At 36.2% G+C, this 12,719-nt stretch overlaps 1 protein-coding gene across 1 annotated transcript in view; it reads left to right on the forward strand.

Moving 5' to 3' along the window:
- LOC306880068 (protein cornichon homolog 3-like) overlaps positions 1 to 12,384 on the forward strand; it is a gene marked incomplete at both ends in the record, with an annotated part of 30,505 nt that extends 18,121 nt beyond the window's left edge. The window contains 3 exons of the mRNA XM_079433349.1: positions 5,607 to 5,719; positions 8,913 to 9,056; positions 12,357 to 12,384. Coding sequence (XP_079289475.1) covers positions 5,607 to 5,719; positions 8,913 to 9,056; positions 12,357 to 12,384 — 285 coding nt within the window. The remainder of the gene's footprint in view (positions 1 to 5,606; positions 5,720 to 8,912; positions 9,057 to 12,356) is intronic.
- Positions 12,385 to 12,719: the final 335 nt, after the last annotated feature.

The raw sequence follows: 12,719 nt of genomic DNA on the forward strand, positions 1-12,719 counted from the left end.
TCTGTTCCTTCGTTTCTCAGTGGGAGTCAGAAAATGATCGTGGACTTGATTCGGAGGAAAGAGGGCAGGCTGGTCGCTGCAGACATCCTCCGGAGGGTTAAGGATCTGCCAGTCTTTACCGTGATGCACATACTGGGAGAAATCACAAAAATTCAAAACGTGCAATTGCTCCATCTCCCATTGTGGCAGGGGGTGATCCAGAACGAGGTTGAAGACCTCCTTCAGGACTGCGTCATCATATTCTAGGCCCCTATCCATGGTCCAAAAGAATTGATCAAAGCTCCGTGGATCCAGGCCCTGCTGACGAAGCAATGCCACTGTCCGTTGGAGTAGCAATCTCCCTTCTGCAGTAGGTGGAACAATTTTAAGACTCATTCTGCTGGGTCTGGTGAAGGCTGGTTCATTATGTCAGGGTTGTGTCACAGTAGTTTACTAGAGAGAGAGAGCCAGATGCAGAATTATCAAGGGAGTGACATTTATGGACAAGACTGGGATTAACAGGGCTGAAGTGAGAGTCCAAACAGTAGGAAAGGGCAGTCTGCTGGAGAACAGGAGGATGGCTGAAGTCAGACCTGGACAAAGCTTGGCTGGAGAACAAAGGAGATAGAGAAGCACCAGTCAATGAGATCACTGCAGCTTGAGCAACCAGAGCTTGATAATTTGAGCTGTAGTGAAACCAGTCCAGTCAGATAGCCAGGTCTCGAGAACAGCAGCCAGGGGGAATCAGGACACTGAACAGGAACAAACACAACACAAGACCACAAGACAGAACAACAAGCAACAAAATAAGAAAGAAGCCAAACTAAAGGCTAGAGAAAACTAGATAAAAAATAAATACATTAACTAGACTAGAGCAAAATAATAAAAGCAAAGAAATCCTAATAATCTTCAAGAGAACTAAATGCAAAGTCAGACTGACAAGGAGAGTAAAAAACAACACTACTAATACGACTAGTTGACTGACAATGAATTCTCTTGCACACAAGGAGCTAACGCAATGAACCAGCAGAGACATGAGGGAAAGGGGCACAATATAAAGGAGCTGAGCACATGAGGATCAGGTGGACACAATCACGTAAAGGAGGACTAGACTAGGACTAAACAAGGGGGTGGAGTAACTGGAAAACCAGGAGGCAGGGCAAGCGGAGCACATGGCCAACAAAAACAAAGACAAAGCCATGTGCTCAGACACAAGACAAACAAGGATACATTAAACAAAGACAGAACAGACATGACTGTCAGGGCCGGACCCTGACATATTATGGTAACACTTATATTAATATATTAATAATTAGTAAGGTAGTTGTTAAGTTTAGGTATGGGGTAGGATTAAGGGATCTAAAATATGGTCATGCAGAATAAGGCATTAATATGTGGTTTATAAATACTAATAAACAGCCAATATGCTAGTAATATGCTTGCTAATAGGCATCCAGTTGCAGTAATATCGAAAATAGGTCCTTAAAATAAAGTGTTACTGATATCATTAATGTAAACTTTTGGCTAGCATTACATGTTAGGTAACCATTCTTTTTCACATTCATCACTATGACAATTTGAATACTTTTCATAGGTTTAATATTTGAGGACTTCACGCAAAAACCTCTGATTTTCCAGAGATATTTTCTTTTAAATAAGTATTTTTTATCAGGCTCCTATATGTTCAGTAATCTCACTTTTTGGCAATGACAAGGCTATTAGTGAGTTATTAAATGCCTTATTTTCAAAAATGCCCAGTGTTATTTTCATAGAAATCTGATAAAAATGCACATTAAAAAAATAAAAATAAAATAAAAATAAAAAAATCTCAGATGGACTTGTTTGGGGGGGGTTTTGCATCTGAAGTCTTCATTTATTATTCAATTAATTTCTATCACTATGTTTTATTCTGACAGAAAGGATATTATTGTATTGTAGAAACAGCATAATGTTTATTTTTTGTAAATAAAACAAAGAGCGCAATTTATGTAAAAAAAAAATACAATTTAAGTCTTTCTACTTCAAAATGTAACATTTATTTAAAAAAAGTGTTAGTTGTAGTTTTATTTGTTAAATTTACTAGCAATTTGAGTGAAAAGGGTTTCTAAACCGATTTTCAGTGTACTATTAAAAATATTTATTATTCACATATACATATAGATCTAGAATTGTTTAAAAATAGAATTCATTACAATGAAAAATCTGCTGTGCTATAAAGTATTCAAAATGGTGATAATCACAGTCTGAATAGTTAAATGGAGAGCCAGATATGCTATCTAGTGTCATGGGGATAGGTGTTCTTGAAAGAGAAAATATGTATAATTCTTTGCTGCAGTTAATTACTGGATGCTGCAGAAAGAGCAAGACAGTAATTGGAGACTAGCGGCTCTTCTGATCTGCTAAGGCCGAGAACATTTTGCTGCTGCTAATCTGAGGGTGCAGCCAGATTTGTCATTGTAAAAAGGGAATGTGAAAAGGGAATGGTTCCTGAACATATATGAATTTATTTATAGTTACTGTACAATTACTGAATGTCGACCCTCTACCACAAAAATGTAATGTTATCAATGGCACTTTTCCATACCTTTTTTTATCTCCATTCTTAATATACATTTTCAAGACACATTGTCTAATTAAAGTGGTATCCACAGGTTTGGTGCTCGCTCCATTCTGCTATAATGGTGGGACATGTCATTAGTAGTAAGTAGTGTTAATTGGAGAGACCTGCAGTGGCAGGCTGGTGAGAGTTTGAGAAGAACAGAAGGTTAGAGAGCGAGTGAGGGAGACGGAATTAAAAGATACTCCACAGTAAAAAGCATTCAGCCACAGCAGACCTCTCATTAGGTGACATTACTCCGAAGAGGCTCTTGTGATTCCCATGGGAGGGCAACTTTAAAAGTTACACTTAAAGCACTCAAAGCTCCTGGACTTCGGTTTGAGTGGTCCTCAACCACAGCGTTGTAATTATCATACAGCCATAGACAAAATGTAGGAGAAACTAGCTCCTCCTGAATGGTTGAATATGTGCACCAAAGGCTTCAAGTGTGCAGAGTCAGCAAAATGCAGGAAAATTGTTGATATACAGTCCAAAATCAAATAAATCACATCTGAGACACTTACAAGACAGCCTTATTTTTACCAGGACATCTGCAACGTTCAAGACAGCAAGTTCTTTACTTTTTATTCAAATTAATCACAGAATATGGTTTTATTTATGCAGTTTTATAATGCTGGCTTAAGTGTCGCAGCTGGCCTGCTGATTAAAAGTTAATGTCATATAAATATCACACATAAAATCACCCCAAAACTGCTGTTTTTGTTTATGTGTGCCTCTGAAATGAAGGACAAAATATTGTGCCTAAAGTTAGTCAGATGTTCAGAAGCCCTGAAGTGTAATAGATAAAGACTGATCTTCCAGATGGGCCTGTCCTAACCCAGTCCATATTTACTTGATTATGCAGCTTTCATCACTGCCCTCAGTTGCTCTGTTCCAACATCCATACTGTGGCAGAATTCTAAGGCATCATAGGTGCAAAAAAATAGGCAAAAGGTAGGCAACTTAATTATGCTGATTTATAAGATAAGTATACAGCCAAATTTGAAGTCAGCTTTACACACATAACTCATGCAGAATGCAATCCCAAAATGCATTGCAACAAGCTCAGTGGGGAAAAAAAATAAATAAATCTAAGATGATTAGATAATGCTCATTATAAATAATTTGAATGTATTTTTTTGTTCAAGACTGAAACTTATTAAACTAATTAGAATGACTGATTAAGTACTGCATTAGCGTAGCAATATTCTAACAACAAACTCTCTCATGCAGAGCAATTGGAGGAAGATTATTTATTCTAGTGAGGAAAGTTTTAGTTTTAGCCAGTTTTAGACGAGAAACTTTGCAAAAAGCAGTTCACAATTTAGCTAGAATCCAGATAAGAAATTATCCATGAGCCTCAGCTTGAAGCGAATAAATATACTAAGGGGATGGTTTGAGTAGCTAGAATCTATGTTAAATAAGTCTTTCATTTCTGAACATTTTTAAAATGTATGCATTATATTTCTCTTGTTATGAAGATAAGAATGTGGCACACAGATAGGAATTACACGGATAAGACATTTTTTCTAAAGCATTTATCATTTTCTTTTTATATTCAGGGTATTTTTGTATTGGTGATGGATTATTTTGGGCTTTTTTGCACCAATAAGGTTAAATAGCTAGGACAGGTCAAACTTTAATGAGCCCTCTTACGTAAAGGTTGGCCTGAACCACATTTCCTTTAGCCTGCTGTGAAAGGACGCCACAGGAAAGGTTTGTGCCTTAGGATGTTGTGTCTTAAATGATAAATGATTCACTGAAGCCAGCCCTCAGTCTGTGTCAGGCATACACTGGAGTTAATGGCTACAATATTACAAGCCTCAAGTCCTAGATACTGCAAATATATACACTATACTTAGTGATTGATTTGCTATACAGTCTAACTCAGGTTTATTTGAAGTTAACTGGCTATTGTATTTTTATTCATTTGTCAATGCTTGTATGGGATTTTGTTACAAAGGAAGTCCCACTGTGAATGGGCAACACATTTGGGTATTAGACATACCTAGCTAAAAAAAAAAAACTCAAGTACTGCTCAAAGTAACTGCCTGGAGAGTCCCCTTTCTTGTCCATTTACAGCACACTGGCACAGCAGTGCTGCCAAAAATTGTCCTGTTCTTCCTCAGCTGAAGGTGATCTAACATAACCTAGAAACCATGTCCTAAAACTCACAATGTTAACTCCAGTGATCACATAAGATTTATTCATTTATTTTATTTCATCAGGTACTGTATTTGAATTTCGGTGAAAAAATAACAGTTGTATCCCTCTTTCTTATATAAGAGAATATGATCTCTAAAATGTTTCCAGAGCAACAGATGTGAATGTAATATAGACAGTTCCTTTCTTAAACGGATAGTTTATCCAAAATGACAACAGAACTTAGTCAGGTGAGATGGCGTACTTAATTTATTGAAGATGAAAATGAAACTGTGAGTGACAGATTTATAGTCTTTACAATGGCGCACACTGTATAAAGGTACTAGATCCTTCCATTCCTACTTGTTTGAATTACTTTCAAATATTAAATATGGTGCTAACCTGACTTAGGGCTGTTCAGAATATTCTGCCTATTCTCTATAATTTAATCATAACCAAAAATCCTCTTTGAACTCTTTAAAATTAGTAGAAGAAGAACAAAAACAAAACAAAAATGAAATTAGTTTGGAATGACATGAGGCTTAGAAAATAAAAATAAAAATAATTTTTGGGTGAGCTATACCTTTAAGAATGAACCAAAGAAAAATACCATACCATCTGCCTGCAAGAATCAGACCTAAATCAGAGCACTGTCTTCTACCAAGTTGTACCCAATAAAATAACCTTTGGGTTTTATGGCTTTAATGGACAGGACAGTTTAGAGTAGACACGAATGCTTTGGGTGGAAAGAGGGGAGCAGTATTGGCAAAGGACTTCGAGACAGGAATCGAACTTGGGTCGCCACAAGCACAGTTGCACACTAAACATGAGGCTATCTGCACCGACAAAAGAAACCTTTTTAAATGTTATTAATCTGTGTTCTCTTTAGTTGGTGCTTCCAGAGTACTCTATCCATGGACTCTTCTGTATCATGTTCCTGTGTGCTCAGGAGTGGCTTACTGTAGGCCTGAATATCCCTCTGCTCTTCTACAACACATGGAGGTGAGCACCTGAACCAGCCTTTACTCCTCAAGCTATGTGCCTACTACCTGACAGCTTTCACTAAAACAGATGTCCTGAGAAATCACACTTGTCCCTGCGACAGCCCTCGACTATATAAACAGAAATACTTCTGATATTAACCCATTTAATCCCACCAGTCACAATAGTGACCGTAAAAAAAAAAATTCATTTATAAAGCTCTAAAAACCTTACTGACATGCAGTAAGGTGTTTTAGTGCACTTCCTGCAAATATGGAAAAAAATAAAGGGTAATTAAATATGTGCAGTTTCACATGATTAGTGCAAATTGTCACATGACCAGAGCAGTTTATTTCCTGTTTGCACCTTGAGAAGATGATGACTGCATCAAAGCTCCAAAACAAAAGGCTAGTAAAGTACGTTAACAAAGATATGATAAAGATTTTTGGTACACATGATCTTTAGGGTGTCTAGTATTAATATATGCATTTGCATATATTTATTTTTATTGAGTGTGGTCATAAAATGAGTAAACGTGTTGATGGTCACAATAGTGACCGGTGAGATAACAGTGAACTTAGGTATACAATATAAATCCAATTGCAGTTGCTAGTGAAAATGACAATAAAATGTTGCAATGACAAAATATTGCACTAAATTAAAAATTCAAATGTTACAAAAAATATACACTAATGATGTTGTAATACTCGTAGCATTAACATAAAAATGTGATGTTATATTTTACTAAATTAACAATTTAGAAATGCGGTGATGGTTGAATTTCTTTGTTTTTTATCTCAGTGTTCCTATCAATGTTGCATAAGGTTTTTTTATGCATAATAGTAGCCCTAGAATGTGATCAAACTGTTTAAAATAGCTGGGCTAAGATATATAACAATTTTTATGACTGCAGAAATATGTTATTTCAGTACACATATTATCCCACCAGTCACAATTGTGACCGAACATAAAACACAATTTATCACACACTTTTCCAAAACAAAATTATTTTACAAAATGTCATAAGTAACAAAGGGTTACTTATGACACATCATTTGGATATTTTCATGTCTGGGAATAATTTGGGATTAAACGGGTTAATATACTTGCAGTTTATGATTAAGTACAAAACAGCTAATTATAGACATGGAAAAATACAAATAAACATTATTATCAGCTCTGCTTGATTGAATGAGTGATGATCTCCAAAAATGTTTTGCTTAAAAATAAATATCATTATAGCTGCAGTCCGTAATTTTTTTGGTTAAAAATGATCCGAAATCAATATTACAGCAATTACATAAACAGCCAGTGTTCAAAATTATCGCCTTACTTTAGCGCGATTCACAACGGTAAGCTTATAATAATGTTTTCCAATTTTAGTGGTATGGGAAAATTGAGCATGGCACTGCGTCATTACGTCACGTCTGTAAACATAAAGAAGTTGTCCCGGCTACTAGGCTATATCACATGTGAGGATCCTGCAGGTAGCAGATCATTTATAGCCTTTTCTCACAGCAGCTAGAATAATTAAATGTATCATTTGGATGGCAGATTGTAATCCAGAAAGGATTACACAAGATTTGTATTTTAAAGAAAACCAGTTCGAAGGGAGCATAGTTTGCCTTTTGGGTTAAAATAATTTCTTAACATGAAATTCGAATGGTATGACAATTAGATATTAGACTGTACAGAAATTGAAATCTACACGCTAATACACACTATACTCATAGTCACGCAATGCTGATGTTGTTAACATGAATAATTTGAGAATAATGTATAAAAATAATAATACTTTGCACGGTTTGATGTGATATGAACCGATCTTTAGATTAAATCATCATTGGCAATTTATGGTAATGTTTTTTTCCTCAGTTGGTCAGAACAAGTGTGGCAGACTTGTTACTTGCTTGTTCAGATGGCAATATACGGTGAAAATTCTTATTTGGGTCATATATTCCAAGACATAGGCTAGAATCTGTGATTGTGAAGTACAGTAAACATCCACATCGGTGCGGTGACTGACAGCTACACATTCACCTCAAAACATTAGATTCATCCGCGCTGGAGCCGTGCCAGAGCACAACCATACTCAAGCAAGATAATTCCGCACACGGCTGCAAGGTTTTCAAACAGAGATGGTGGCAAAGAGGCGAAAAAAAACGGACTGCAGCTTTAAATAAATAAATGAAAGTAGAAACTGTTAATATTAATTTTCTTGCTAAATAAATACTAAAATAATAAATATAAAAAAATAATGTTTTCTTGCAAACCAGTGTTTTTATGAATGCTTTACATGCATCACTATTATCAATGCTCAGATCAATCCCATTCCTAATTTTCCTATATTAAAACTTCTTGCCACAGCGTCTTTATAATCTTGTCACTGCGCATTAGTCTTCCAAATTTTTCTAGATGAATAATAGCAGACTGAATGTTTCATCACACAGTGAAACAACTGGGGAAATCATAACTGGGATAAAATGATTTTCAGTCATTTTACAGTGGAGCTCTAAATCTTTCTTCGGGGTTTGTTACTGAATGTTCAGAGCTGTTGTCAATTTCTACCACCATCCTCAGAATATGAGAGATCGTTCTGTTGATTTTTGTTTGTTTGTTTGTTTGTTTTTTGCAGGATGATGAAACTCTGAACTTAATTAGTGCAATAGTAATAGTGGATTTTAAATATTGTTATGAAGTTTTGTCAGATTAGCTGGTTGAACTTGCCATCAATAATTTTCAGTATCAGATTTATTGCTTTCCTTGTAATAAATCTACATTTCTTTAACAGATCCGATGATGCTGCTATAATGCACTGTCACTCTGTTCTTCCCTCTGTTTTGCTCTAATTCTTTCACGTTTTTTCTTCCTAATGCGCTTAAAGCCTCCACTTCTTGTTTTCAATTTCCCTAATAGAATTATTGCACCAGGGGTGACGTTGTTCCTTGTCTTACAATTACAGACTATATTTAAGTCATCCATCTCCAAGGACTGCCAAGATTGACAGAAATATTTAAATTAAAGAGGCTTAGACAAGCTAAACTTTGCATTAGATTAAAAAATTAAAATAAAGTTAAATTAAATATTAAATTAAATTAATAAAATAATGAATTAAATTAAATTAAATGATACGCAAACAAAAAACTAAAACAAAGATGCACTTAATGTTTCAAGACGCACTACCCGGCTCGTGTTTTTTCCCCATTTTCGGCAGGTACTTTCACAGCCCCACAGACACTAAAGAGCTTCTCTACGATCCAGCGTCAGTCATGAACGGAGACACACTCAAATTCTGCCAAAAAGAAGCCTGGTGCAAGATGTCCTTCTTTGTCCTCTCGTTCTTCTACTATCTCTACTGGTGAGTAGATATCCGGCAGTTGTCTCAACCAAACTTAATTGCCTAGTAATGTGATTCTGTGCGATGTATTCACTGATTTTTATATCATTACAGCCAAATATGCTTTTTAGTGTGTGCCTTTGCTATAGTATAAGCTACCTTAAGCCTATAGCATAGCAGAGATATATACATAAACAAGCATTTGAACTGACAAGGACGCACTTGGATGGCGCCAGCAACATGCCTTTGGGTAGAATTCCTGAATTCCTTTTTTCCTCCACACTATATCACGTCATATTAAATGTTATTAATATACACATAAAAACGCACATATTCTATAAAGGTTCACCCTTCCAGTGCACAGGCCTTATGACCTTTTGTCAGATCAAAGGCAATTGTTGTGCACCGGCCACGTTCTGCATTATTTAATACTATTTGCTTCTGGAATTGAAATTCTAGGACAAACACAGCCTTTTTGTTCAGAGTCTTTTGTGTACTCAACCACTCTTTGAGGAGTGACAGTAGTGAGTTGGAGCTTTTATTCTCAGTAGTTATGCACAACTTAAACTTCACCTAATTGTGCCAAGCATTGTGAAAGATTCACAGGTCTTACTTCCCTTCATAGCATATTGCAAGGGGCTCCACCAATGGTCTCTGTAACTTTGACCTTTTGACCCCTCCTCTAATTGACCCTTTGCAAAGACCCACCCCCCTTCGTTACTGTTGCTATGTCCGACAATCCATGGCGCTCACACGTCACACATCATGTTCTCATGAAGTGAAAAATACATCACGGAGCAAAGACGACACTGACAACACACCGACAGACAAGACAGAGCAGGTTACTTTAGGTATAAAACAAAGTCCCAGCTTTCAATTTATTTCATTTTTTAATAAATTCAAACAATAAATACCGTCTTATGGCGCTTCAATGTGTTGCGACAGAACAATAGCGCCTCAGTTCAAGCAGCACGTGAACTGGTCATCTTTTCTTGTTTACTAGTTATAGCATGAAATGAACATGAATGAACATCAGAAGGTATCTTGTTTCAACCGCGGAAAGATGTCAATACACACTATTTTTCAAGTTCAAGTCCACTGATGTTAATCTATTCTCCTGTCTGGTTTGTTTGCCAGACAAAAACGGCAGATTCTGTGTTATGATTGGTCAGATTGCCTGTCAATCAAACCTCCCGCAAAGGGTCATTTGATTGCTTTTTATTGCTAATTTCTTAAAGGCATGTTCCTGTTAATCTTAAACTTAAAGGGATAGTCACCCAGAAATGAATATTCTATTGTCAATTCCTCACCCTCAAGTTGTTTCAATGAATTTCCTTCTTCTGGTGAACATAAATAAGATGTTTTAAAGAATGTGATTAACCAAACAGTAACTGGAAAACTACAAGGTTATTTGCATTGAACATTTTATAGACTTTTCTAAAACGTTTTAGAGAACATTTTATAGTGCTTAAAAATATGAGCATCACATTTTGGCCTTTTAAGTCTCTGGCTGCTATCACAGTTTTATTTTATTTATTTTTAACTTTTTTTAACTAAGGGATGAGTTTAATTAATTTCTTTAGTAATTAGCATAATGCTTAATTTAATCTTAACTTTCAGCAAAACTAAACTTGGACTGACCCTTCTTATAAATTCTAATATAACGTCTGATTTGATTAATGCTGCCCATTTGCCTGCCTTAGTTTAACCCCTGTGGCTTGATCTTCAAACTTCATTTGTACTCTAACCCTTCGTAATAATCACAATGTTGTGCTCCCTCTCACAAATCAATCTTACAAATCAATTGCAAATCCAATATCAGCGCACCAGGCCATCACCCATCCAATTACAATAGTAGGTTTGCCATTGCTTTTTTCTGAACACCATTCAAACCTAATGACTCAAGAAAGCCACTCCGACAGAAGTGAAAGAGGGAGATCTGGGCAAACATCACACTAGTTCTCATGTGTTGAAGCTTCACAAAGATTGCAAAGGCATAAGGAACATTGTTTGCCTCAGGCTCCATCAGGATCATATCTATGATCATAGCTGAAATACATTTTTCATTGATCTACCACTTTCAACACGAACGCTAAAATTGTGTTTTCAGGACACAGATAAGCTGCAGTCCTTAATAATACATCTTTAGATTTGGGATAAGACTTTAGCTGTGTGCACTGAATATAATCATGACACTCAACATTCGAAAAACATTTTCAGATGAAGTCAAATAGGCTTCATATGCAGCAGTGATATAATTCCAAAGACCATCAATAGATCTGTTTCTTTTTATAAAGATTAGGAATATAAAAGGATTCACGCCATTACTTTTCCAACTCCCACACACTGAAAATGATAAGACACAGCGAGCCAAGAACTGCTTATACAGTTTTTATCAGGGCAACCCCTTATTATGTATTAATGCCTGTGGACAGCATTCTGGCATGACATCAATGGCCCCTAGTGTGAAATCAGCACAGAAATTCAACATACATCAACATATGGCAGTGCATTCTGAATAAATACAATATCATACACGACCTGCCTGGAGTGATCCTCAAGCTGGTGAAGCTGTCATTTTCCATAGCATCAGCTGCTTTGAAGACTCGCGCCTTATATTTCCATGCCTGCACCATGAGGATGAATGCTGCGCTTTCAGCTGGATAATTTGGGGACAAAATGCATCTTTGTGTTTGTTGTTAGCTAGGGAGAAATGAACTAATTAAAGCCGTTCCCTGACAGAATGATTGAACCCACAGGCACAAGCTCATTTCATCAGAATCAAAAAGTAATGTGCACAAAGGGAGAAGTCCCCGTTTCAATGCACAGGATGGGAGTGATGTAATCAAATATTCTGAAATTAATTAAAATGAATTCCATCTGTCTGTCTGTCTATTTATCTATCACAAGAGAGCACTCATTTTCTTCAGAAAATATAGAAATCTAGTTGTTGTTTTTTTGGTTGTTCTGTTTAATTTATAATGTAAAATGGATTGTTATGTACAAATCTCAATTAATTTCTAATATCAGATGCTTTCACTACAACTTTGGTCTTTAAGATAAATCATAAACTCTGAAATTATTTGACTTATTTAATTAATCACATTTCACTGAAATCCTGTGTTTTATGGGCATTTTAAATAGCTCATCTGCCACCTTCAAGTAAACAGATCAATATAACTTTGAATATGGCCCACAACCAAGATCTTGTGTAAGTTGTTAGTAACTCGGAACAAGATTCATATTTTACTCAAAAGTTTTTGATTTTAGTATAACTTTGTGCACACAAAGTCAGTAATGCCTGTTTGTTCTGTCTTCCAGTATGATCTACTCCTTGGTGACCTCATAACAGAGTTCTCAACACTGCTCATAAGACACTGTTTTCCGAAAGCTCTAAACTACATTTGGATGAAAAAAGAGCACCGCTAGGAACAAGTTCAACACACTGCAGTGTCTGAACCTACAGAGAAGACTTGACCCCCATCTTCCCAGAGTATCAGAAGAACCCAGTGTTGTTTACAGATCTGACTCAATGTCCTAGATGTCTCATGGACCTGGTGTGATGCGCTATTCACAAGCTCACAGTAACATTTGCACAGATTGTCTCAGGCATAGCACAACATGTCCTTTACCACTATGAGGCACAAAACCTGCCAACCTTTACACTCACAAAATGTAGCTTCA

The sequence above is a fragment of the Barbus barbus genome (assembly GCF_936440315.1).
Source record: "Barbus barbus genome assembly, chromosome: 14".
Classification (NCBI taxonomy): Eukaryota; Metazoa; Chordata; class Actinopteri; order Cypriniformes; family Cyprinidae; genus Barbus; species Barbus barbus.